Source organism: Saccostrea echinata, unplaced genomic scaffold (assembly GCF_033153115.1).
Source record: "Saccostrea echinata isolate AGI-Se365-2 ecotype Australia unplaced genomic scaffold, CSIRO_AGI_Sech_v1 ptg000064l, whole genome shotgun sequence".
NCBI classification, from domain to species: Eukaryota; Metazoa; Mollusca; class Bivalvia; order Ostreida; family Ostreidae; genus Saccostrea; species Saccostrea echinata.
The window spans coordinates 5,517,669-5,542,468 of NW_026889813.1; the positions used below are offsets into that span (position 1 = coordinate 5,517,669).

The window sequence follows — 24,800 nt, forward strand, 5'->3', positions numbered from 1 at the left end:
AAATATACTATGACCTACATTTCAGAGAGGTTGGCGGATTTACGGGGGGGGGGAGGGGCAGGGGGAAACGATTCCAGTATATGTCGGTTTGTAGGTAGGCATACAGCACAATTATTTCTGCACTCTGCAGTACAGTTGACTATTGAATATACTTTTTTGTTTAAAAACACAATTTATTATCAAGCATGAATAAATAAAATCATATCTAACTTTGAACACAGTAAAAAATATTTTGAACACAATCATTTGGGTATTAGTTTTAAGGTTTCAATGTCATTTTTAAAATATTTGTTTTAGAATATGATGATTTTCCTCTCACATGATGCTTAGAATGCTCGATTATGCTGCAATAAAAAGAAGATGTGTTTGTGAAACAGTGATGCCCCCGTATGGCAACTTATAGCAAAAGTTAAACTTCCTCAAATGCAAATCAAAGTACCCAAAGTAAGCCTTGTCTCGGGGAATATACTTGTGAAATATGAAAGCCCTAGCAGCAACCATTGAATACATATGGAAAAGGTTAAAGTTTTTCAAAAGTAAGTCAAACATCAAGGTCAAGGTAAAATGGTCAAAATTGGAAAGGCCTTCTTACAAGGATATGAAAGTGGCACCAACGTTCATTTGTTTATTTTTGTTTATTTACCAATTAAGGGCCGTCATGGGGCAAAAAGAAAGTACATTGTAAATTAACATTTATAATACATGTAATACAATATACATACACACAAGAAAGAAAGAGTTGCATGATTGATAGGAGAAAGACATAAAAAAGAAGGAATAAACCAGATAGTTTTTATACATATACATGTACATAAATTCTGCACAAATAAAAATATTTATTGTCTGGTGATATATTTTGGTATTCAGTCAGAAACAAGATGCCCTCTGACATCCAGATTACATATATGTACAACCAAAACTGCACATTCCTATGGAATAGTGGAGTTTGTGCGTTGGGCGCCAAATATGTCACAGGTCGTGAAAAATCAAGTCGTAACCGGGACTCAAACCCAAGGCCTCTGGCATACCGTCATGACCGTGCCAGCGCTCTAACCACTGAGCCATTGACACACAATATATCGATTGGTATTCACACACCTATAAACCCGGTGACATACATATATAATTTACTACATGCCCAGAAGAACATTCAAGATTTTCCTAAAATAAGGGGGGTGGGGGTGAAAGTGAACGGATAAACAAACAGACAGTGATTTTAAAGTACAATGTACTGGAACTATAGAACAGCCAAAAATTCCCACAACCCAAGAAATTCTCAAACATCAAACGGTGAAGAAATGTGTCAAAATGTTCTTAACAATTTCAAAGTGCGAGTTAGAGAAGGGAAGCTGATGAAAGGATGTCATTTAGAGAAAGTCATTAACTATTGAAATGACAAAAAAGTACTCTGTACTTAAAAGGCTGTTAAAATAACATTATTTGACAAATTAACTAAATTATGCTACCAGAACAAACTTACATCTTTGTTTTATTTGTTTACATATTTTGATATAAATTCATTAACATTAAATCAGCATTCCAAAAGTATGAAAGTGTTACCTTTCTTTTCTTTGTATTAATAAGCATGACTTTAAACGAATGTATTTTGAATTTATACGTATTGTTTCATTTTTGGATTTTTTTAAAGGAGGTGCGATCGGACCTAAATGTACCCCCTTCCCTTCCTACTTTCTTGTAATGTAGTCATATTTGCCTGTATAACATTACTGTATCTTGGGAAGTTGTCACCCCGATTTTTCTCAATACATGTAGTTTCAAAAGTAAGTCAAACATCAAGGTCAAGGTCAAATGGTCAACATTAATGGTGCCCAAGGAAAGGCCTTCTTACAAGGAATACAAATGTAATATATGAAAGTAGCACCAACCGTTCAAAAGTTATGGCCAAGGTTAAAGTATTTCAAAGGTAGGTCAAACTCCAAGGTCAAGGTCAAATGGTCAAAGTTGTTTGTATCCAAAGGAAGGTCTTGTCACAAGGATTACTCATGTGAAGTATGAAAGCACTAGCATCAATTTTCAAAAGTTGTGGCCAAGGTTAAAGTTGAGTTAAATTTGCAAAACTGGGTCAAACTCCAAGGTCAAGATCAAAAGGTCAAATATGATGGTACTCAAAGAAAGGTCTTGTCACAAGGAATACATATATGAAATGTGAAAGCAATAGCTCCAACCAATCAAAAAGTTACGGGCAATGATAAAGTTTTTGCGGACAAACAGACAGACAGACTGACGGACAGGGCAAAAACAATATATCCCCGAAACTTCGATACGGGGGCATAAAAATTATCACGCCGGAGCATTCAGCATTTATCCCCCCTTTTTTTTCAAAACCCTGGATCCAGAACCGGAAAGGGCGATAGCAACATATAGAATTAAGTACCCTAAGCTAAGGAGCTAGAACTGTTTTGATTCCATTTTAATCAACGATCTCTTGCGATAAGGTTGAGGAATTTGCGAAATAATGCAGGGCCATCTCCAAGTTCCTTCGCTCCGGAAGCGAACAGCAAAATACGCAAAATGTCTGGTTCATATAAGATTGTGCAACGGCACATACATCTAATATTGTATTAGATTATCTCAATGAAACTGGCTTTGGGTTGAGCCGCAGGCCCTTAGATTGCTTTAAAAAAAATATCTTTTTTATACCCCCAATTTTTTAAAGTCGGATTTAAGCGATCCAAATGCCAGTGGTTGAACTAAAAAAAAATGCAATTCGCGCTAATCGCTGATATTCCCCTAAGAACAATTGTTGGCAGAAATTTTGAGAGGTGGATCTAAGTTTTTCAACTTTCGTCGTTAACCTCTAAAACTTCTAAAAGAATTAAGAGTTCGTAGAAACACGAAATCATCTGTGAAGGAACCTTAAAACATGAAAGTTGAACAAAAGCCAAGGTCTGATGGCAATGTTGAACAAATATGACCTTGTTCTTTGATATTCTTTGACCTTCAGGTCAAAATTAAATTCAATTCAACTTTATTCCCCCCCCCCCCCCCCAAAGGTTAGTTGTTATATACAATCTAATATTAAATTCAGACTTCTTAGACTTATACTCTGTGGAAACATTTGAGGGTATTGTCCTATGGACCATATAGATTTGATTGTCATTGTTCCATGTCTCTAGATACTAGCTATCAGTATTATAACCTTTAACATAAAGTCAAGAACAACGACTTCGGTAGCGTTAAAATTTCTGAACAGATAAACAGATAGAAAATAAACCATTTAAAAAGAATTTTTTCGGATGTCATATATGGCATTCATTTTTACGAAAGCCTATTAGGATCAAACTCTGGTAAAAAAAAATTAAAAAGGCGTTATAACGCGAAAAAAGGCGTAATAACGCCTTTTGAAAAGGCGTTATAACGCGGAAAAAGGCGTAATAACGCAAATAAAGGCGTAATAACGCCTTTCCAAAAGGCGTTATAACGCGAAAAAAGGCGTTATTACGCCTTTCCAAAAGGCGTTATTACGCCTTTCTAAAAGGCGTTATAACGCCTTTCCAAAAGGCGTTATTATGCCTTTCTAAAAGGCGTTATCACGCCTTTCTAAAAGGCGTTATAACGCCTTTCTAAAAGGCGTTATTACGCCTTTCCAATAGGCGTTATTACGCCTTTCCAAAAGGCGTTATAACGCGAAAAAAAGGCGTTATTACGCCATTCTAAAAGGCGTTATTACGCCTTTCTAAAAGGCGTTATAACGCCTTTCCAAAAGGCGTTATTACGCCTTTCCAAAAGGCGTTATTACGCTTTTCCAAAAGGCGTTATTACGCCTTTCTAAAAGGCGTTATTACGCCTTTCCAAGAGGCGTTATTAAAAAGGCGTTATTACGCCTCTTTTTTTTTCAATACATGACTTACGTAGCCCACTCTGGGGGCTGATTATAATTAGATTTCTAGGAAAAAGATTTTTAAATGTGTAAAATATTTTCAGTGTTAAACCAACTTAGTCCTTCTCTGATGCCAGACGCTTCTACCAAGGTGTATGTATGGAACGCCGGGACTGTCTTATATGAGGATTAAACATTATATGCAGTGTTCTCTTCATTATATGTGGTATTATTTTAATTATATGAAGTAGTTTTTACAGTTTATCGTGTGCAACTTCCATTATATACAGTACTTCTTTCATTATATGATGTAGATGTGTCATTATATTATGTACATCTATCATTATATGAGGTGTTTTTATCATTATATGAAGTGCTTTTAACATTATATGCGGTAGATCTACCATTATATGCAGTGAACACAACAATATATTATGTACTTCTCACATTTTATACAGTATATTCATCATTATATGTAGTATTTCTGTTATTATGATGATGCTGATCGTTAAATATTATGTCCGGTCCTGTTAGCATTCCGTGCGGTAGATTTTGCATTTCGTTATGATGTAGACACAGTATTATATGCGGTGCTTTCTTCTTTATGTGTATGATCTTTCGGAAGCTACCTTTCGGAACTCTCTGTTAAAAATTCAGTACCTTGAGAACTTCGACCTTTCCTGTTGAATTCAGTACAATAAAAGCCTGCGTATATAACAATTAATGCTCCGTGAACAGGTTAAAATGTTTTTTTAAAGATATGAAGTAGGGTAATAGAGTAAAATAAAATCCATTCTATTACATGGTATGAAGTAAAGAGAGAGAGGGGGGTTGTTGATAGAAATATTTTCGGAGTGGAAAAAAATTTGAGGCATTTTCTATCTTTTTTGTGAACATTATGACTTTCAAAAAGATTCATATCATATATAGGACAATCAATGTCAAAAAAGATAATAAAAACAGGGGCATCGGCAAGAATTTGACATTGGGGAGGCGAACTGGATCGAAAAGGGGGGAGGGGTCCTAACCAACTAAAATAAGACTTCAGCCAAAATCTTGATATTTTTATTTTCTGATTAATAAAGAACAATTAAACATGCAACCAAAATAAAATGTTTTATGTGATTTAAGTTATATTTACTATAGATTTAAAAAACCGGAATATTTTTAATTAGCTAGGAGCTGGTGTTTTTTTTTTTTTCGAAACGGCCTAGAAAGAACTTTGAAGGGTTTATGAGGTAAAGATTAAAATACATATAATTTTCTATTATTGTATAATATTTTTTGTTACTCGCCGAAAGAATGCATAGTTATGAAATTTAAAATGAACAGGGTGATTAATCCTTCATAATCCCCCCATTTTTGAAATGCAGAAATGTGTATGACATTAAAAAAAATCATCTGAAGTTGTTTTAAATAGTATTTGTTACCCAGTATTTTATTATATTGCTTTAATTTTAATAGCTTACAACTTAGATTCATCAAAGATTTCCAAACATCGATAGACCAATTCATTAGACAATGAACAGGCCTGTTATACGCGGGGGGAAGGTGACAGGAAGGGGTGCTCTAATTTTTTACCTATTTCTCCACTTTTTCTGAGAATAGTTTTTTTTTTTTTTTTTTTTTTTTGCTTAAGTTTCGATATGTAAAAATTCATTAACTTAGACGCTGCTGCTCCCCCCTTTTCATCTTTCATACACACTTTCTGTTGCTGTCAGGTCGAAATCGGGTAAATTCGAAAAGAAAAAAATTCCGACAACTTAGAGAGCCCCCCCCCCCCAAAAAAAATAGAATTTCCAAAAACGTTGCTAGCTCTGGGCCTGATGAAGAATTTGTAGCAAACTTGCACGTAGAGCGATGGATACCATGCTTATTGTTTACAAACGCCAGGTACAGGTATATACTAGTAATTATACACGTACATGTACATCCCAATTTGCGTCTGTGTAAACAATAATATATATATATATATATATATATATATATATATATATATATATATATATATATATATATATATATATATATATATATATATATATATATATATATATATATATATATATATATATATATACGGTATAACTGGGTAATTTTACCACATATCATTTTAGAAATAAAATCTTGAAGTACAACCCACGACTCAATACATTTTCTGTTCTGAAAATCGTTTATCTTTTCCTGATACATTACATAACATTCACACAGTATTTAACTAAAGACAATTTCAGCAATTTTTTTATACGCCATAGTTTAACAATTAATACTATGGAACAATAAAATTATTTCAGTAATAAGTGCATCTCTCTCTCTCTCTCTCTCTCGTTGTAAACTACAGAAGTATTGATATGACTTCGAAATTCCTTTAATATAGGGATAAATATTGTGTGGTATGTGATTATTCCGCGATGCTTTGGCTGACGTGTGGTTGATTACCAATTATTAAAGATAACCCAAAATCATTAAGAATTTTTATATCTATAAGAACGAAAAAAGGTAGAACTTTCTAAATCTAACAAACGGGGTTCCGAAAGGTAACTTCCGAAAGATCATACACATAAAGAAGAAAGCACCGCATATAATACTGTGTCTACATCATAACGAAATGCAAAATCTACCGCACGGAATGCTTACAGGGCCGGACATAATATTTAACGATCAGCATCATCATAATAACAGAAATACTACATATAATGATGAATATACTGTATAAAATGTGAGAAGTACATAATATATTGTTGTGTTCACTGCATATAATGGTAGATCTACCGCATATAATGTTAAAAGCACTTCATATAATGATAAAAACACCTCATATAATGATAGATGTACATAATATAATGACACATCTACATCATATAATGAAAGAAGTACTGTATATAATGGAAGTTGCACACGATAAACTGTAAAAACTACTTCATATAATTAAAATAATACCACATATAATGAAGAGAACACTGCATATAATGTTTAATCCTCATATAAGACAGTCCCGGCGTTCCATATGTATGGATTTCAGAAATTTTGTTGAAGGCTAATTGCTCATTATACCTATGCATATACTTTGCCTGTTTTTTACCAAGAGGAGAGAAAAATATTTCAAATTTGACATGAATTTTTAATACGTGGCTAGCAAAGCCCAAAGCTGGTTCTGCCTATATCCTGGATTTTCAAAAGTAGAGTGTTGACTTCTCTTAATATGCATGCAAAATGCAAACAACTGTCTGCGAGATGTGCAGGAATATAGAAAATACTATAATTTATAATATAATTTATAATATTAAAACTATAATCTAAATATTGCATAAATAAAGATGGCTTTGGTTCAATCTTTCATATATTTACTATTTTAAAATAACGCCTTTCCATTTTTGGATACAACTCCTTTTCAAACAGGCCGGTAGTACGAATGTGAGTGGGGGGGGGGGGGGTTGTCCCCACCCCACTTTTTGGGAGAGTTTAAATATAAAAAATCATTAATTGATTGCTTGGTCCCTTAACATTTTGTTGCAGTATGGTTAAACTCGGGCAAGTCATTGCATTTAAAAAAGTTTTACCGAAAAATTAGAAAAAGTTTCCCCTCAAGTTTAGGCAGTTTATTTTTTTTTCGGGGGGGGGGGGGGTGGGGGGTTCTTGTTTTTTTTGTTTGCTTGTCAATTTTATGGGACCCCCCCCCCCACTTTAAAAGCACGGGCCTGTCAAAGACATAATAATGGCCCTTCAAAAGGCATAATAACGCCTTTTTGAAAGGCGTATTAATGCCTTTAAAAAAGGCGTAATAACGCCTTTTGAAAAGGCGTAATAACGCCTTTTGAAAAGGCGTAATAACGCCTTTTGGAAAGGTGTAATAACGCCTTTTGGTAAGGCGTTATAGCGCCTTTTGGAAAGGCGTAATAACGCCTTTTAGATAGGCGTTATAACGCCTTTTAGAAAGGCGTAATAACGCCTTTATTTGCGTTATTATGCCTTTTTCCGCGTTATAACGCCTTTTCAAATGGCGTTATTACGCCTTTTTTCGCGTTATAACGCCTTTTTAAAAGGCGTTATAACGCCTTTTAATTTTTTTTTTTACCGTAGTTTGATCCTAATAGGCTTTCGTACATTTTCTTTAATATCACCCATTGCATTCTTTTTTTCATTTGGAATTTACCTGAATTTTATTTTAGAATTAATTAATCTTAAAAAAAAAAAAAGATTTCTTTTTTTTAATTTAAGTCCAAAAATATTTCTGAATCTAAGGATAATCCATAGTTTGTAAGTCCTGCTAAGACAACGTGAGTTAACACTTACCTTGCATATTTCACTTTCCCCTTGAGAAGAAGGTAAACTGTTAACATCTTCCTACTATTTCTTTATTGTTCTCTATCGCTCCAGCTCTCTGATTGGTTAGAACATGTTTCTTTAATAAGCTTCTAAAAATCTTATAAGCCCATTAAGGTCAAGATCTAGTAAAAGAAAGGTGCCTACGGATTTCTCAAATTTGAGAAATAAATTCCTTTAATGATGCTTTATAACTTTAGCTTGGTCAAATAATGTGTTTCGGGGCATAATTTGTAGGTAAACAAGACGAAAAATCATATTTGAAATTGTCATTTTGCAATGAAAAAATTAAGAAAACCAATCATGAATACGGGAGTTTTTTTCCATATCAGACAAAGGAAATGTATCCAGATTGCCTACAGTCTCTCAGAAAACGGTAATTTCTATGTTCTTGGCCTCTTCTTTAAAATAATATTGAATTGAATATAGGTATCGGGATTAGTTTTCACATGATTTCAAACTGAATTCCATGAAAATACTTTATTTACTACATAATTATATTAGAGCCGTAAAGTACGGGAAAAAGAAACTTGAAATTGATTATGACGTCATAATGGATCTAACACCAAATAGTTAGTCTAAAGTCATTTACTAGATCTTGACCATAAATAATTTATCTGTGAAGCAAAATAGTGACGTCACAATAGTCAATATAAACTGCATGGATGGTTCAATAGTGACGTCATAATAAATACGACGTAACAATCCCTACATGATTTTTAAGACATTTCTTTATCAGAGCAGTGACGTGAAATATTATATAAATAGTGCACGTTTTTGAGGGTAACAGTATACACTTAACCACTGGCTGTGAGTGGGATAGCTCTTTTGTCAAACCCGCGACAGGAACTATTCCCCGAGGGCTTGCCCGAGGGGAATAGTTCCTGTCAAGGGTTTGATGAAAGAGCTATCCCACTCACAGCCAGTGGATAAGTGTTTTATTATACTGATGTATATCATAATTTCTGGGGGTTTGTATTACCTCATACTACAGCTTTATAGGCAAAACATGAAAAGAATAATTATATTAGAAAGATTTGAACAAGTATTTGGAAATAGATAACACTGCAAGAATGAGCTGAAATCACGATGAGGTCACAATGCTACTGAAGTCAGGATGACATCATCAGTGTATAGATTGATTATAGGAAATCAAAATTGGCGGCAAAAATTGCATGAAAATTTTCCGAAGGGTGGATAGCATAAACTATACCCCGGGGTATAGCTTTGCTATGCGTGGAAATTTTCAGACTATAAAAGATAGTTATTTTACCTTCTTAACTTTATATAGTAAACATTTTAACAGAAGTATAATAATTGAAATTGACACCCCAAGGAAAACCATTGTCAACCGACGCGTCAGCGGAGGTTGACAATGGTTTTCCGAGGGGTGTCAATTTCAACTGTTACCCTCAAAAACGTGCACTATTTATTTTATTATACTGAATGTCTTATTGATTTCGGATGTCATAAAAAAATTCGGAGATCGTCGTTAGGTTCACGCTTAGAAAGCTTTCAAACTCCCCGCTTCTATTTTTCTCAATAAGAAAGCCTCGGAAAAGATTTACCAACCTCTCTATTGTTTGTTTGTTACTCAAAAAGTCCTTTATCATCTAAAGTTTGCACTTGCAAGGATGTTTCGTCTGTTGTTTGTTGTTTTCAAGTAAGCTACATCGGACGCAAGCTTTTATTGACGTCGTTTATTCGGCTTCTTTCAAACGCACAATCGACGTTTTGAGAATTCTACGGTGAACCGTACGAGCATGATTTGAACGCATGTGATATTTTCGTAATGTTACCCGTTGTCAAGTGTGTTGCTAACGCTGAGGGTAACATTACGGATTGTTAAATGCGTCTAAACCAATCAGATTTTAGTATTTAACATGAAAGTATAATAAATGGAGATAACGAACAGTATTCAACCTCAAAAGTCCATTAAACAATACAAAATAAGAGCAGAGCAAACACGGACCTCCAAACATCAGAGGTGGGATCAGGTGCCATGGAGGAGTGAGCATCCCCTGCCGACCGGTCACACCCGCCGTGTGCTCCTTGTCATGATCGGGAAATAACGGAAAAATCCGTCGACAATTCAGTGTGTAAATAATGGCCTAACAATTTGTATGAAAAACGTCAGTCAGCATTTGACTCAATGATAAATTGTACTTGCTGACAAGGTCATTGTACCGACCATAGAACTTACGAAATGATGACTTTAAACGAGACAGCTGATCTTCTTGTTTCCTCAACTTATTTGTCAATAATTTACCTCGTTTTAGAAATTGTACATACGTAGAGCATGCTCTTGCGTATCGAATCAACTGAAAGATATATACCCCGTATGCAGGTGATGAAGGTATATTGCTGCATAAGTAAGGGAAGTTGACGATTGAAAAGTTAAAGTCATCACGTTTATCATAAAGCTTGTTTGTTAGATTACCATTAACGTCTTTTTCAAGTAAAATATCCAAATATGAAACAGATGTGTCAGACTCTGTGGTATCTTTTATCTCAAGTTCACCAGGATATATCGTATCGACATAGGAATGGAAATAGCCATTGTTAATTGACAATACGCCGTCGATATATCTAAATGTCGAGTTGAAGGCCACAGCAAGTGTTTTCTTCTTTTCACGTACAAGATTTTGGACAAATTCTGCTTCATATGAATACAAAAAAAGGTCTGCTAATAACGGGGCGCAATGGTACCATGGGAATTCCAACAGATTGTTGGAAGACCTGGTCTCCAGAAACCACATAGATATTGTCAATCAGAAACTCAAGAATCTTTTTAATGTCGACTTCAGAGTACTTGTGTGTATAATCAGAATGTTTTTCAACAAAATAATTTTGCAAATGACAAGGTAAGTATATTTACGAGTTCCATTTTTATTGAAAAAGCAGCTGTCAATGATATCAAAAAGCCTGGACTTTAATTTATCGTGGGGAATGGTAGTGTATAAAATTGAAAAGTCGTAAGTTTTTAAGCTGTTGATTTTGGTAAAATCTTGTGATTTCAAATTTTCCAAAAGTTCCTTGGAATTTTTAAGTATCCACATCTGATTTACACCACTTCTCGAATATATTGTTGCACAGTACTCTTGAAGTTTCTCCTTCACCACTGTTAATATCTTAGTGAGGAGTAAAGATAGAGGCTTGGTTGAACATTTACTGGAACCCGCTATGTATCTTTGTAAGGATTTTTATGAAGTTTCGGAATCCAATATAAATATGGTAATTCAAATTCATTTTGGTTGTTTGGAATATCAAAAATATTCAAAACTGACATATGATTTTGAAGAATTTCTTCCTTAGAAAGGGAACTATGAGTATAAGTTAGATTACCACTTGTAGAATTAAATCCAAGTTCCTCTAAAATACATTTAATATAATGAGCCTTACAAACAAAGACAATGTTGTTACTTGCTTTGTCAGCAGGGACCAGTACGTACTGATCATGTAATCTATCTATTTCTTTTTTCACTTCTGGATTATTTGATACAGAAGGATAGATGGTTTTCATATTGCCTCTCAATCTTTTAATGCGCGATTTTAACATACATCTGATACATTTAATCCATTCTGACAAAGTGTCAAGGTCTTGTTATACGTCACTGATCAGAGAGAGAGAGAGAGAGAGAGAGAGAGAGAGAGAGAGAGAGAGAGAGAGAGAGAATAATTACTTGAGGGGAGAGAAGAGAGTTAAGAAATTAAAGCTATATATGGCGTAGCTGAGCTAAAAAATAATAATGCAAGATTGAGTTTTGATATACATAATATACATGCATGTTATTTACGTTCAAATTAAAAAATTTCACCGATTTTGAACTTGAATAACCTCGGGTTTCTATAGCTAAATTGTCGTCAAACTTTGTCTGTTATTTAAATGTAGAGTCGGTGAATAAATCGGTTATTGTTTTAAATTTTTGATATCTTTGAATCGCGATTGATTTAAATTGGTAATTAACAGAAAACCCTATCTTTATATAAATAAATAAAACAAATAGAAAGATCTTTTAATTTTGGTCTATGTAACTATATATGTAAAAAAAAAAATACGCCTTTAAAAAAAAAATCTAAACATGTAAAATCTTTTTTAAAAAAATCTTAAAATTTAACATATGATGCATAGTACTTAGCAGTCAGGAGACTGAATAAAAATATGTTACCTCTTATGCCAAAAAATTAGCCCCCCCCTTCTTCCGCTAAAATTAAGTCGTACGATATATTAGTTCTGACGCATGTCAATCGTCCTTCACCTCAATGTTTACATTCCTTGATAGGCATGATCATGACATGATGAAGTAGGTGAGTTAATTTTTAACATTGCTAAATCATAGTGTAGATCAGACACGAATGGACGTCGTGAGAATTGATATTCCATTCTTTCAATTCAAATGAATGTCACTGCTAAAATTTACCGGATTATTTATTAAACAATATTATTTCAAAATACCCTGGGGGCGATATACAGATATATATGGTATGAACAAAGCTTGACGTAAATCGTACAGATTAAAATGGTGTGGATTAAAGAAACAACTCTTGTGTACATGCAATGTTTGCGAGAGAGAGAGAGAGAGAGAGAGATGCTTGTGAACATGGTGAATTACCTGATTACTGCTGACAGTGCGGGTCAGTAATATTTTTCACTTTAGAGAAGTCGACAGTAATTTAGACATTGCATTTATCCCGATTCTTCAAATTATATACATACATTATAGTCAGTTGAATAGTTATCTAATGTTCATCGCTCAAAATAATATTCGGCTTGTCCCGAGACACCGATTACTCTAAGAACTAGGTCACCGGTTGCACCGAATTCGATTTTTTTTCATTTGCCGATATACAAGTACGTACACATGTGATGTCCATAAATCATTCAGTCCATATTTGGTGTTATAGTCTGACAAATGAACAGTCAGTAAAATTTTAATTTTGTGAATGAACACATCCTTTAAAGAAAGTACATGTACTACATATTGACATTTATTCAACATTGCGTATTCTTACGCAACAATTAGCTTTTTGTGTATGAGTCATTTAAATGACAACTAGGGAAAACCATCTCCTTGCACAAAAAAATAATGAATATGAGATTCGTATTTTAGTTTTCAGCATACATCAGGTTACAATGCTTGAACCAACTACAGACAATCTGCAGGACACAAAAATCAAAAAGGAAGTGAAACGCAAAGACATGAAAGGCAAGAAAAGACAAAAGTACATCCCTACATCAGAGCCATTAGAACTTCCCTTCTGTCGAATCTGTGGAAAGAAGGCATCAGGCATTCATTTTGGAATATATAGCTGTGAGGCCTGCAAGGTATAATACTTCTTTATTGATTTTTTAAATTAGATTAATCCATTGCCAAATGTTTTATGATTTTTTTAAAATTTATTTTTAAATTTAAATATGTATTGAGTGATAAGCAGAGCAGTCAGTTTGGAATTGCTTTGTCAGATAAAAGTCTGAATGTCTGCATGTCTGTAAAGCACACATTGATCTTCTGGACTCTAATAAATTATGATGTAGCAAAAAATAATCTTTCTCTTGCTCTCTTCTTAAACACAGTTGAACTTTGCTATCTCGAACACATACATGTGTATATATCAAATTCTGTGGATATGCTGAAGTGATTTGGAAGTCCCAGCTGCATATTCTTTAAGTATTTTACCCTGGATATATCAAATCCTTGGATATCTTGAAGTTTTTTTCATGGCATGTCCCATCCAGTTTGAGATAACAATGTTTGACTGTAGTTTGTTCCCTGATTATACTACTGTAATCTTTACGAATGACAACCTCAGAAAAATCAGCCACAAGTGGCAGGATTTCGATATTTAGCACTGTATAACCTTGATCTTTGATATTTACCACTGTATAACCTTGATCTTTGATCACTTATGTTCAGATGGTACATTACTCAGTAATATATAATTTTTCCCAAGAATTTTTTTATTGAAGTACATGTATTAGTACTTGAACAAGTTTCCTCACAAAAAGTTGATATACCTTAACAGGCATTTGTGCAAGATTCCAGAGGATGGTATTTCCTGTCATTATAATCTTATAGGAAATCGCTTGAACTGATGATATCACAATTTTTGTTTTAGTCAAAAGATATATATATGACTTAATTGACTCACCAAAATTTGTAAATTTGCAAATGGCAGATGATCTCCCAGACAGAAGAGTTACATTTCAAAAATTGTATTGAACTGTAAAGTTACATTTTGACATCTTCCCACTTTTCACCACATGATGTGGCTTGGTCAAACATGGAGTTGTTTAGCTAAACCAGGGTACGACACTCGTCAAAATTTGGTCTCGCCATTTGGGCAACCTTGGTAATGATTTCAGGTTGCCCGAGTGAATTTCAGGTCGCCCGAACAAAATATCAAATGAAATAAAAATGTGCAATTGTTTAAAATTTGTTAAGATAACAGAAGTTCCGCTTTCGTATTATAATATGTAAACCAGACATTTTTAGAATGTCAAAAGCTGTCTTCCAGTATTTTATCAAACAAAGAAAACAGCCAACAAATATTAATAAGCAGAGTCAGAATGCTAATTAGGCTTTAAAAAATTATGTTTGTTTCATATAATATTCCCTATAAATCAAGGGTTGGTAGGTCGGGATTTTTTTTTTGGCTAATGTACAATCTCACCTCACATATTGACACAAAATAAAGTTTCTAGTTTAAAAATTAATTTTCACTTACCATAAAGGCCTAAATAAATGGGGTCAAACATCCCTGATCTGAATTAACCAAGTGTAATGTTTACAGTGGACACCCAACATGGCTATCATCAGAAAACGAACATCAGAAAGGTAGCTAAACACAGTTTTGTATAAAATCCAGGGGGTTTTTCTCAGAGAAAAGCATGATGGGTAGGAATTTCCCTGATATTTTTATGCAGTGTACATGAAAATTGCAGCTTTTTTATTTTTATTTGCATAAAGTAGAGTCTTATCTTAAGATTAAATGAAAAAAGTATACAAATATTTTTTGAGAATTAATTTTTGTGTAACTTTTTAATAGTGGGAGATAACTCTAAAAACACCCATTTTTCACATGTGCAGAATTGCATGATTTGAGTATTAGGTAAAGTAGCTCTTTAAAAAGCTGGAAAATGTACCCTAAAAGTACAACAAAAAGAAAGCTAAGGACTTGTTGTGTGAAATGCATAGCACTTATATTTTCTGATTTCTGCACTGTTTGTCATCAAGGGAGCTAAAAATGCATAGGTGTACTACAATTAGAGGCATAAATTTCCCTATTTTCCTCATGTTTTATGTGTCAAATACACCTTATTAATTAGTAGGCGATAAATGCAATATGTTTATATATTTATAAAATTCACCATTTTATCTTTCTATTGATATATAGATGTCTATGTAACAAGTCTTCATATTATTTCTTTACGGGTGTCACTTTAGCATGTCCCTCATTCAGTAACGTCATGATAACGTCATAAATAAAACTGTGTTTTGCACCCAAAGTTGTGGGGGAAATGCTAGATGTTACATTAATGATTGTTACTCTTTATATTTATGGTGATTGTTGACTAGGTTTACATATTTTTTTATCTCAATTAAAACTTAATTTAACACTTTTGGTAAAAATTGCATCAGCTGATTGATCAAACACAGACTTGGCAGAAAGAAAAATCCACGTGGCTGCTGTTTGAATGGGTCGGTTGGGTTACAGGAAACAATGTTTTCAAGGCCTTATAAAGTTTATTTTAAAATATTAAACATTATTATTGAATATTCCCAACTTGTCCCAGGTCGTCATTTGGGCGAGCCAGACTGAAAATCAGGTCGTCCAAAATCATTCCGGGATGGAAATGACGAGGTGACGAGCGTGAATGTCGAACCCTGCTAAACAGATATCACTTCTCTCACCTATTAATGCAAAGATATATTAGAATTTTGGAAGAAAAAAAATGTGTATGTTATTTATCTTTAACATGATATTCATTTAAACAATCACTCCAAAATAACAAACTTAATGATTATGAAATTTAATTTTATGTGTAAACAGTGTAATGTGTAATCATTTAATTGGATGTTTACCCCCCTCAAGTATGTAAGCTGGGTATTAGCTAAAGGTGTGTGAAAAATTCCTCTCGAGACCACCTCTGTAACCTTTATTTATCTGTACATTTTTTTTTTCCATAAGGCTTCTGTGCTCCTTGGAACACTTCATTTAGATGTGTACTTATAAATTTTTATTGACCCATATCCATGTACATGTAGTTTATCTAGCAGACCTGTCACCATTTAGTATGGTTAAAAAAAAAATGCAGTGCACGTGATGTCGACATTATTTGATTATGGTGAATAAGTGGAAAATCAGAAAATGAAGTAAATCAAATTTAGATCTAATCTGTTTATGATTAAATGAAAATTTATATTTTGAATTAGCATTTTCCATTTGCATTTTCATAGGCTTTCTTCAGAAGATGTTTACAACGAAAAACCCCATTTAAGTGTGACAAGGGGGATAACTGCCTCATTGACGAACAGCAGAAAGGTCTAAATTGTTCTGCTTGTCGTTTAAAGAAATGTCTTGACAATGGAATGTCGAAAGAAGGTAAACATTTACACTCACTGAAGTTATAATAGTGTAATTTTGCATGGATAGATTTTATAGAACATTCTTGTTTAGTGGGAAAGAACATCAGAAGATCTTGATACACATAACAGTAAAATTTGACCATTTAAATCCAGTTATACTGGTAATCATTTTAAAACTAGCTTTACTCAAGAGCCTTGAAGTGTTCAGTTTTTTGGTGCACTAATTTTGGCAACTAATTCTTGATTGCCAAGCTTAAAATGTCCTTGATAAATTTTTAATACAATTTTGTTCATTTATACCAAAACAGAAATGCCTAGCATCATTCTGATATTTCATACACAAAGAGAATTTGATTTGATGTTGATTATACAAAGTCTGAAATGCTGCATAGGCATTTTAGCTCTGAATCTCCCATCCATCAATAAATAAGTCCAAATAGTAAGCACCCTCTTTTAAAACAAACATCAATAACCTGGCTGTTTTAAATGAATTTCATACTTCAGAGTTCTGTATTTATTAGCATAAATTCATCACTATTTCACTGTAAACCTAGTATGTTATATATGAGTTGAATTTTGCAGGTGTGCGAATAGGTCGCTACTCTACTGCGGAAAGGACCAATGTCATAATGGAAGTCAAGAAACTTCATGCCTCAGTTAAAACCCCCCAACAACCATCCCTCCCCAAACAACCATCCCTTCCTGCTACAAATTCCACAGGCAGCGACAGTCTATTACCTTCAATAGACCTACTTACAGACCAGCCAGCAGACATTCCAGAAAATTCTTCTGAGATTATTGACATTCTGAACATTCCTCAGGATTTAGTTACAATTGAGGAAGTGTTCTCAATTACAGATAGCATATGTTTAGAAGTAGAGACCTCACCAGTTGAGAGTAATTATAGTTCCTCAAATGGACATGAATCACACAATTCTTCGATCTCCTCACCTTTATCCGTGAGCTCCCCTAATTCAGAGGAATCTGTGGAAAGCATGGGTTCATTAGTTGATGCTTTGGAGAACAATCAGATTGTAGTGTTAGAAAGCAGCCAGTTGTCTTTACCAAAGGAATGCCTAAATCGGTGGTTAATTAATGAAGAGGCTAGCCAGATTATCAACCAGTTAATGACAAGTTATCAATTTCTCCAACCATTCTCAATGTCACTGACCGAGGAGGAACGCAATGACATATTTACCCATGGTCTCGTAAGTATAAAGATTCAAGAAGTGGAATAAAAAACACTTTATTCATGCAGTAAACCTAAAGTATACACACACATTGAGAAATCAGAAACTGGTCAATTGACTTTCTACTAGCCTACATTTTTTGCACATGTGAAGAAATTTGAATTTTTTTAAATATTTTTTCTTTATAATTGCTTTTCCTTGTATAAAGCAATGGACAGATGTATTATTATGATTACACCCTGAAACCAAGAAGCTTTAAATTTCAAGAAGTAATGATACTTTTATACTTTTATTTATTTTTTACACTTGTTCAAATAATGTTCAATATTTTCATTTTTATTGGTGGTCATCTAATGTGTTTATATAGAAACAATACGAAGAGAGAGTACAACTTTTTGGGAAGATGGAGTTTCTTTCATTAGAAGAATACAAGGACATATATAAAAAGACCCAGATTGATATAGATGGCAGGCTAGAACTCTACTCCTTTGGTCGTTCTGAGATGACAAAGATGTTTGACGAATATGTCAAATTTAGCCAAGGAATTGTCAACTTTAATTCTCTGTGTGCAAAGGACAAGTCAGCTTTGTTAAAAGGTAAAAATAACTTGGGACTGACTTCAAGAAAAATAAAGAATTTTACCATTGCTAATTTTTTTATGCTTTTGAAAATTTGATTTCTCGAAAACAACAAATTCAAAGAACAAGGTTCACTTAGAGCCTTTTTTGGCCTTGTGAATTTCTGAAAAATCAACTGCTCAGCTTAAGTTGAAAATACATTAAATTTCACTTGGGTCCTTGGTTAGCTGCAATAATGTATCCCTCACCACTTTTTTTTTTGTGGGAGAGGGCTACAACTCCTTAGGATCTCATAATGGTGCAAGTGCGGGAGTGATTCACAACCATACAGACTTTGGCTCAAACTATCATTAAATGACTTTTTTATTAACATTTCTTACTTGAACACCAAAAATGCAGTTATGCAAGACATAAATTGTTCCAAAAATATAGTTAGTTGTCCATATATTGTTTATTTTCATGTATGTCAACATCACAACTTGAATTTTTCCACGATGTTTACTGACCTTGATCGATTTTGATTTTGGGACAGCCAATGAGAATTCGGGATCTAGGGAGCAGATCGATATAGGAGTCCCCTTATTTTAAGCATAAATATTGCTATTTATGAAAAAATATCCACCTCAAATTGTTTTATTTATCAATATTTAGTGACATTATACAAAACAATCATTTATCGGCACTGACATTAACTTTATCAAGCCTTTCTAAATTTCAAGTGCAAGTCTCCATACTGTCATGGCTGCTGAAGAAGACGACTGGTAAACATGCAGTTGTATTTTACCTTGTGTTAGCATATAAAGGGCTAGGTTGTTGATAATGAATAAAAATTCCATCTCAATTGAAGGAAGTTGAATGCAAAAGCATTTTTTTTTCTGCAGTCGCCCATGTCAAAATAATATTTTTGCACCATTACAGAGATCCTGTGGAATGGTATCCCTCTCCCAAAAACATCAGATAAAAAAAATATGAGAGGGCTACATTATTGCAGCTAGTCCTTCGTGAGTGCATACCTATTAAAAATGACATAATTTTCTTGCTAGTTCTTGTATTTTGAAGTTATGAATAACGTCATTATCCTCAAATCCTGAAAATTTCTTCAAAAATGGCCAAAAATTTAAGCTGTTTTTATTATTTTGCATATATAGCCCCAACCTCTTATCCAAAACATTAGATTATATAATGAAGGAACTGTTTCAGATTACATGTATAATCCATGTTTTATTTTTTGAAGTGAGGGGTAGGATTGTATTATAATTCTTTGTTGGAGGTACTCAAATGCACCCATTTTCTTCAAAATTCAAAAACATTGCAATTTCACAAAGCCAGCTGTTTTTCAATATTTGGACTCTCAGAGGAAACTTTTATATAGGAAATGAAAGCACCAAGTCTCTACTTATGTTGATGTTTGAAATCGAACACTGGGACTTGGTCAGTTAATTATATAATTAGTATATGGACAGGGCCATTTTAAGGATAAATTGAACCTATAGCTCTTAGGTATATACTAGGTATCTTTAGAATTTTTTTCTCTGCCAACATCTGGTTAACCAAATTTTTATGTGGATAAAATGTTCGATGAGCCCTGCTCAAAAATCAATGATAAAGGATGAAAAATTTAAAAAAAATTTTTAATATTAGGGAGAAAACAAGCTGTGTTCATACAATCATGTATTAATAAAGGGTGATGAATCACTTCAAAAAATGGCCCATACCCGCAACAAGCTTCCTTTGTGTTTTATTTGTTAGACTGATTGACCTCTAGAAGTTGCACATCATAAAAGAGGCAAAATTATTTCTGAATTTTTACAGCAGTTTTGGGGATTTCCAAACTTGCAGGGAGAAATAAAATGGTTTGCCACCTAATAATTACATCGAATTTTTTTTTTTCATTTAGCATCCAATTTTGACTTTGAAATGATTCTGGACTATCGATCTGTCGACACGGACAAAGAAATGTTACTGACCTACACAGGCAAGCTTATGCCTATGAGTGAGTGCTGTCCCCACATGTCAGTAGACACTATAAAAAGATGGGCTGACTTCTGCACAACCGTCGAAAAACTTTGTTTAAGTCCCCAGGAACATGCACTGACACTTGGCATCTGCTTGACATTTCAAGGTAAACAGATATAAAGTTTTAACCTATCACATTACATTATAGTGTTGTTTTCAAAAATATTGTACATGTAATAAAAGTATGTATTGGAAGAGAAGCTTTTAAGAGGTAATTTTTTTTTTTTTAATGAAATAACCATTTAAAAAGAAGCTAACTAGTGTACAGTTTCATCAGAATCAGAGACAAAAATATATCTCTGTCAAAACTAACCATGTTTAAAACTTCACCGAATTCCATATAACCAAAATGGACAAAGTACAAAGTAAACCTTGAGGTGAAGGGAGGGGAGAGGGGGGGAGGGGCAGGGAAGAACCCTGTGAACTAATCTACCACTTTCTTCAAATTAAGTCAATATAGTTTTTAATACCTTTTTTTTACTTCTCTGACAACAGATAGGTGTCCTCTGGAATCTCCACAGAAGGTGGAGGAAATTCAGCACAAGTTGATCAAAGTACTGGAGATATTACTACAAGAATCCCACAAACAAGAGAGTGGTGTGCGACTAGCCAAGATCATGGACTTGTTTGTGCGCCTGCGTGATATGCACCAAGAATACCATGACGTGTTGGAAGAGATGTGCAAAGATGACATCTTGACAGAATGTATTCCCGAGATTTATCTTTATGTTTGAGACATTTATATAGCATCACTTCATTTGTAATTGTTGGTAGTGTTTTAAAACATTGCAGTGCTGTGTAAATCTTGTTGTCTTTCATGTTGTTTTGAAATTGGAGTAAATTTTATTCTCATGACATATACCATTTAGTCACGAAACATAAAAGTTAAAAAATAATAAATGTTTTGCTATCTTACTTCTTGAAGAAATGAAGATGGGAAAATTAGTTTTAACATTTAAGATTTTGTCTCAAAATAAAATAAACATGTGTATTGGAAATTGGAAGGGGAATTTTTAAAGTTCTATTTGTACATATACATACATGTACATGTACTATACATGTATATAGATTTAAGTTCCTGTCTTGCTTTGTAATTAGCTACACATTTACAGAAATTTCCTTCTTCATTTCAAAGCAATCAGTTTGATACATGTTATTATTTTTGAGTGATTCACTCAGCATTTTTTTTATCTTAAGGAGAGAATCTTGACTTCTGGTTTCTCACTAAATGAATTAAATATTCAAAGTATATTTTCTTAAATGTCTTTTATATTTTAATAGACGTTTAGGATTTTAAAAATCACATTTTTCTTTCCTTCTCATATTAAATTGTACAACTTTAAATAGAAATGGTAAACTGACTTTGAAATAATTTTTGGCAGAATAGCGGCATATGAAAATACATTGTATCTCCTTTTCTGCTTCCTTCTCAAAATACTACAGAACAATGAATTTACTTCAATTAAGTTGCACTTTTAAACAATCAAAGGCTTAATTAAAAGAATTTTTTGAAGTAACTGGAATTATAAACTATGGTTTAAAGTTTTAAATTACATCAAATAAATATGATTTTCCAAACAAATCTTGTTAGCATTTGAAAAATTCCATTCTAAGAACAAGATTTGAGCAAAATTCAGTAAAAAAAAATGTTTTTCTTTCTTATTAAACGGTTAAAACTTTGTTTTTACAACATTTCGTATCTTTACATGACTACTTTACCGTATTTAAAAATGAGAAAATTTTAAATATACGAAGCATATAAAATTAACTGGTGTTTCCTTAAAAAAAATTGAGAAAACGTAGAGGAAATTCGAGTTAGACAGTATCTATTTAGTCTCAGTTTGGTAGTATCTTCTGATAGACCCTCTTTGGTATCATCTTTAAGGCAAAAAGAAAAACGATTAGTCTTTTGAAATAGAAGTAGGCTTCACAAGAATGGCAGCAGTATTTTTTTAATCTTAATGTAAAGGGAAAGATAATGACCTTGGCCTGACCTTGCTCCTAAAATAAAACGGTCAAATTTAATTAATACCACCATTTAGTGATATTGTCTTCATAAATCAGTGAAAATTTAATTAATTTTTAAGTACAGTTCCACGTAACAATCAGGCAGGAGGTGATACATGGGGTTCTCAAAAATTAATGATTTTTTACTCACAGTTTTTTCTTGGGCTATAAGCCATGTATGTGGAAGGAAAAATATTTTGGGTCATTGTTACTATGGAAACATGGACAAAGAAATTTCCCTAGCAACCGGCCAATTTTTCTTTGTAGATTGACGAAATTTCACTCATTTTGAAGGCTTTATACAAAATGTAAATATAGTAATTTTTTTCTTATCCAGTGTAATAAGAAAGATATACTTTTAAAATGTTCTGTCAACGTAATAACAAGAAATTACATTCTCTAATATATTTGTTATAGACACAGGTAAAGATACATGTTTCCCATTTTTTGCTGATTCAGCATTTTGCTTGATTTTAGCAAAAATCAAGTCGATATTATTCATTTCACCATCTTAATACAATTGTTTCATCTATTTCATGTAAAACCACAGGAAAACCTCTCTAAGAATTTGAAATAAAAAGTTTTGCAAATTTGAAATTCCTATCTGTTGCTAAGCAACAAAAATGGATGGTATGATAAATTTAAAAAGGGGAAATTGTAAAGCATTGGAAGAAAAATCGGATAAATTGTAATCATTGAGTACCAAAAACAAATTTTAAAATAATAAAATATAAAATATTCTTCCTTGTATACTAAAGACTATTTTACAATAAGCTATCTCCATGGCAACTGCAAATTTTCCTTAGCAACGAAGCATTGAAAGTTACTTTTAGCACATATTCATCTAAGTTTTTAAAACATCATCTGATTTTCATAGTTGAATTGCTATTGCCCAGAATCGACATTGTCAAACTGGTTTTTTTTAAAAGTATTTTTAAGTTAATTTGTCCATAGCAACAGAACTTGTCCACATAGCAACATATACATTTTATAAAGAATCAGTATGTAGCAATTCCTCAACAAAAAATCTCTGTCTTTAAGGATGTTAACTAGGCAAAAACATTTTACTTATAGAAATGAAAAATCATTTACTTGACTTGCTGGTATTTTTTCCACTTTCAAATGGCAAATCAATGACCTACTTTTTCATGCCAGACCCCAATTGAGACTCGAGAGTCTTAAAATTTCTTGCAATTTCCTGAAAATTTTGCATTATGACCAATATTTGCAACGAAAACTGGATGGTCTAATTTCTGACAAGTTTAAAAAATACAGTAATCTCGCCAAGAAAAAAAATCCTACTTTTGATGAGGTCTACTTGTGACAATGCAGACCTGGTGAGGAATTGATTGACCGAGGCCGAACACTGAGAATAATCAGTTCCTGACAAATTTCGTACAGTAACAAGTAGGCAGGATTCAGAAGTCAATAACTGTATTTTAAATTATCAGGATTTTTTACATTTTTTCTATCAAATATGTAAATGCCCAAACTATACTTAGTATTTTGTTTTGAAGGAAGATATAATTATATTTCAACAGTTTAAACTTTTTAACAAAGGTGGAAGAAAATATATTAAAACAATAAACATTTAAACCATTTACTTATAAGGAGTTTAGACAGTTCGATACTGGAGTCTGTGAGCAATTTGACTAGCTAATAAAAATGTAAGCAAAGCTATCAAAATTGGCAGAGACGGAAAACCCAATAAAACAAACTCTTTCTAACAAGAATACTGTCTCCTGAATAACGAGACCAAAAAGACTTATTTTGATGAAATAACTACATATGTGACATGTTATAGTGAGATACTAACTCGTGAACAAGATAGTTAATTAATCATAATCATAAAAAGACGACTAACTATTTGAAACGTTTTAACATGATATTAAACTCGTTGTAACGAGACTACAAACTCTTGGAGAATGAGATTAAAAAATTATTATAATATGATACTAACTCGTTATAAAAACTAGATAAGAAATTCATTTTAATGGGATAACTAATTCATTATTTAAGGAATGAATTTAATAGCTGGTTATACTGTATAACCTGGGTTGGGACAGTTTATCCTTTATAAAAAGCGAAGCGGTTAATGAAAAAGCGTAAACTGTTCCAACCCAGGTTATATATAAAATACATGGTTACTGTCTTGAAATATAAGCGATATTTGGGCGAGGGTAAGTAAACATGATAGAGGATGAGGCTTGTCGAGCCCTCAGTATTAGTTATGTAGACACTTAGAGGGGTAATACAG

The 24,800-nt window shown here is 33.0% G+C and overlaps 1 protein-coding gene across 1 annotated transcript; it reads left to right on the forward strand.

The window, feature by feature from the left end:
- Positions 1-13,278: 13,278 nt before the first annotated feature.
- On the forward strand, positions 13,279-21,732 carry LOC133175980 (nuclear receptor subfamily 1 group D member 2-like). Its single transcript, XM_061311141.1, has 6 exons — positions 13,279-13,490; positions 16,624-16,768; positions 17,335-17,960; positions 18,310-18,538; positions 20,418-20,642; positions 21,032-21,732. Exons 1-6 carry the CDS (start codon positions 13,299-13,301, stop codon positions 21,268-21,270), a joined length of 1,656 nt encoding a protein of 551 aa, XP_061167125.1. The 5' UTR covers positions 13,279-13,298; the 3' UTR covers positions 21,271-21,732.
- The last annotated feature ends 3,068 nt before the right edge of the window (positions 21,733-24,800 follow it).

Excerpts from the sequence above, each read along its gene's own strand:
- LOC133175980 (XM_061311141.1), top strand. The coding sequence starts at position 13,299 with ATGCTTGAACCAACTACAGACAATCTGCAGGACACAAAAATCAAAAAG. Across the intron at positions 13,491-16,623 it reads ATAGCTGTGAGGCCTGCAAG|GCTTTCTTCAGAAGATGTTT; the intron begins GTATAATACTTC and ends GCATTTTCATAG. Across the intron at positions 20,643-21,031 it reads CATCTGCTTGACATTTCAAG|ATAGGTGTCCTCTGGAATCT; the intron begins GTAAACAGATAT and ends CTCTGACAACAG.